General features: G+C 36.2%; 1 protein-coding gene across 1 annotated transcript; it reads left to right on the top strand.

Annotated features, from left to right (window-relative positions):
• Positions 1 to 2,171: 2,171 nt before the first annotated feature.
• On the top strand, positions 2,172 to 3,672 carry LOC138319523 (integumentary mucin A.1-like). Its single transcript, XM_069262675.1, has 3 exons — positions 2,172 to 2,229; positions 2,392 to 2,514; positions 3,143 to 3,672. The coding sequence occupies exons 1-3, from the start codon at positions 2,172 to 2,174 to the stop codon at positions 3,670 to 3,672; spliced, it is 711 nt and encodes a 236-aa protein (XP_069118776.1).
• Positions 3,673 to 3,675: the final 3 nt, after the last annotated feature.

Below are 3,675 nucleotides of genomic sequence, written 5' to 3'. Positions count from 1 at the left end.
ATTGTAGTAAGTATTGAAACCCCATTTTAAAAACATGTGATCTACGTTAGTTAGTTTTTATTCAATTCATCTTAAAATAGGTATAATAATGAAATAATTCATTTATAAGTATAAATGCCTTTAGCGACTTGCAGACATTGTTTTGTAGCCTTGTGGACATAAAGCATAAATACTGTTTACTAAATATGATTTTTGAAAGCAGCTGATCAATTACAATTGCGTGAATTTGATGGCCTGTATATTTACTTACATGCTAACGTTGATTTGTTTCTTGACAGATTGTGGTATTGGACAGTTTCAATGTGACAACGATCACTGTATACATCAAAATTACGTTTGTGACGGGTTCAGAGACTGCTTGGATTCCTCTGATGAAGTGAATTGTACTTGTGAGTCTTTTGCATAATTTTTGTCACTGCAAACGTATAACTTTCTAAAACGACAATGATTGTCGGGGACAGATAGAATTAAACTACATGCAACGCGTACTTATGGACACCATATTGAATCTTTATATATAGATCGTATACATGTAAACATGGAAAAGTTTGTCTTTTTCTTACTCTATTCATTACTTATGTACAATATTATTTTACCTATCCGAGATTGTAAATATTCGAGAGCGCGAACATTGTATCGAATGTATGTTTCTGACATTGTTTCTTATGCCATAATTTATCTTCATTGTTCCCATCCTAATGCATGAACTATTGATTTTTTTAAATCATATTTGTATTTTTTGTAGACGAATGTGTGGATAAATTCCCAGACAGTTTCCTTTGCACCAACGGTAATTGCCTTCCATCCTCCTTCCACTGTGATGGCTATATCGACTGCGATGACGTTTCAGATGAAGCCAACTGTAACAGTAAGTAGAAAACTGTTTATATACCATAACTACTGAAGGAAAGAACACTAGACCACGCGTCATTACGATTTACCTTAATCGAACTTCTCTTTTTAAAAGTAACAATACAGAAATGAAACAAAGTGTATTCTAAATTGTAAAACGTTTAAATGCCATTGAACTAGTAATACAGTATTCACCCATTAAGAAATTTAAATCCAAACGCACAGCTGCTCTCCTCCATTCCAGTTAGACGAAATAAACTTTTGACTTGTACATAGTGTGACATATTTTTGCTCAGCTGACGGTTCATGCTTGTTTGGCTCCGTGGTAGTTCACGCTTGATAACCTGGTCACTTGACAGAAATGTGTAGATGATGAGAAAGCAATTGTGTCAGAAATTGATTAAATAACACTTGTTTGTTTGATTATTTTATCAATTTATCGAGAGCGGTCAATGAATGTGTCGCAATGGATGACGTCACGAAGAAGTACATTGTGAAATTATATTAATATTTATTCTTTGTCATTAAAACGGGGCATGCATATCGTGTGCGTACCGTCTTTAGTTCGTCTTCAAATCTTTTGGTTTTCTCTTAAAGATGCTCCTCCGCTGACAAATGGTATTTTTTCACCATCCAAAACAGGAGCAGACGATTTAGTATTTTTCTTCAGTTACAAAAATTACTTACTTTACACCATTACCACCATTGAAAAGTTTTAGCTTCTAATTTTACTTCAAGTTAAAAATATGAAAACTATTTAATTGCATCCCGAAAAAATTCCGTTGCACTATATCCTATATGGAATGAAGTAATGATTGCGCATGCACCAAAGGCGAAATAAATTATTTTATGTTATATTTTGTGTTAATTAGGCATATATATACATGATTAAACACCAATTATTGTTCAAATGATGAATATCGTTTATGCTCTGTCGGCGGTGGAGCATCTTTAAATACCTTGTTTTTTTAATATAGTGTTTTCTTTAGAGTTAGTCAGTAATTTAAATCTTCAAACCAGTATTACATTTAGGCGGAATATCCACATTATCTTCATGCATTTCTCCTTTTTTAAGAATAGTTTCGCCATTTTGTAAAGTACAGTGCATCTTCTTCTTCTTCCTACCTTCCTTTAGTCTTCCGTGACACGGTCTCTTTTTTGTCTTTCGGTTGAGCGCTCGTCCCTATGAGGAATTCGAAGGCGCATGGTTCTATTCTTTATCCTAGACACACAATTATGAAATTGGTAATTTCGTCTCCCGTTTAGCTATCAGCATAAAAGGAATGGGAGGAATGGTGAATGATTTGCACATTTTCAGTATGGAGTGTGCTTGTTTTGTGTTTTCGGCAACAAAACAAACCAAGAAATCGCTAGGCAGTATTGGCAGTTATGCCTCGGGCTTGCACTTCCTACTCATTTCGTATTGAAGCATGCGCAATACAACATACACAGACAAGTGCGCTCCCCGGACAATTTGTTTTGCAGACTCCAATCGTGCATGTTGTTCTTGCTGTGTGATTTAGTTTCCGTTTGTTGCAGATACTGAGCCGTGTGACGAAGACACATTCTATAGATGTGAAGACACGGGAGAATGTTACCCTCGGATCCTGAGATGTGACAGACACGATGACTGTGGTGACGGTTCAGACGAGATCAATTGTGGTAAGTGTACATTGGCCAAGGTATTAAGTAATCGTCGGAAACCTACGAGTCACCGCTCTACATCTAATGGGTCATAAGTATATATCGTTGGGTGTTGATGTAAAATCCGTTGTATCCTTTGAATTGTTTTGATATAAAAAAAACTTTACTGTAACGGTCTATTTCAATCATTTTAATTTGGTGGATTTTTTAACCAAAACATATTGCTAGGAAATTTTCGTAGCCATGGACTTTTGAAAGTTGGCATTATAGCGTAAATCGTGAATGTGCAAATTTTAATTACTCGTCAGTCCTTTTTCAGTGGTGTTCAAATGTGTTGATATAACCACGAATCAATAAAAATAGTTCCAAGTGTCAAACACTAAAATTAGCAAATGTTAAACATACGAATCATGGTATAAAGGAACAATGTTTCGAATCAACAAAATGTAAACAAGATTTCTCTGTATTATAAAACTTTAAGATGTTGCCATATTTGCAGATCCATGAAATCACAGAACAAGTGTTATGAAGAAATATAAACCATAGAAAAGTTTCTGATGAAATCAGATCTAAAAGGTTCACTCATTTGCTGTTGATATCATGAAAGCAATAAAATCTCTATAAATTGTATTTCTGTCATTCACAGACGAATTAATTGAAAAGGTTCCAACAACAACACAGACACCTACAACCATCATAAATTGGACACCTGAACCAACTACAGTAACAACAGAAATACCTACAACCACCATGCATTGGACACCTGAACGAACTAAAGGCACAACACAGTCACCGGCAACCACCATGCATTGGACACCTGAACCAACTACAGCAACAACACAGGAACCTACAACCACCATGCATTGGACACCTGAACGAACTACAGCAACAACACAGGAACCTACAACCACTATGAATTGGACACCTGAAGCAACTACAGCAACAACGCAGTCACCTACAATAACCATGAATTGGACACCAGAACTAACTTCAACAACAACACAAGCACCTACAACCACCATGACTTGGACACCTGAATCAACTACAGGCACAACACAGCCACCGGCAACCACCATGCATTGGACACCTGAACCAACTACAGGCACATCACAGACACTCATAACCACCATGAATTGGACACCTGAACAACTACAGGCACATCACAGACACTCATAACCA

Source organism: Argopecten irradians, chromosome 3 (assembly GCF_041381155.1).
Source record: "Argopecten irradians isolate NY chromosome 3, Ai_NY, whole genome shotgun sequence".
NCBI classification, from domain to species: domain Eukaryota; kingdom Metazoa; phylum Mollusca; class Bivalvia; order Pectinida; family Pectinidae; genus Argopecten; species Argopecten irradians.
The sequence above is the reverse complement of the archived record's forward strand: the minus strand, read 5'-3'. Positions and strand labels throughout refer to the sequence as shown.

Coding starts and splice junctions, on each gene's coding strand:
- LOC138319523 (XM_069262675.1), top strand. CDS start 2,172: ATGGAGTGTGCTTGTTTTGTGTTTTCGGCAACAAAACAAACCAAGAAA. Junction 2,230..2,391: donor AACCAAGAAATCGCTAGGCA/GTATTGGCAGTT, acceptor CGTTTGTTGCAG/ATACTGAGCCGTGTGACGAA. Junction 2,515..3,142: donor TTCAGACGAGATCAATTGTG/GTAAGTGTACAT, acceptor TGTCATTCACAG/ACGAATTAATTGAAAAGGTT.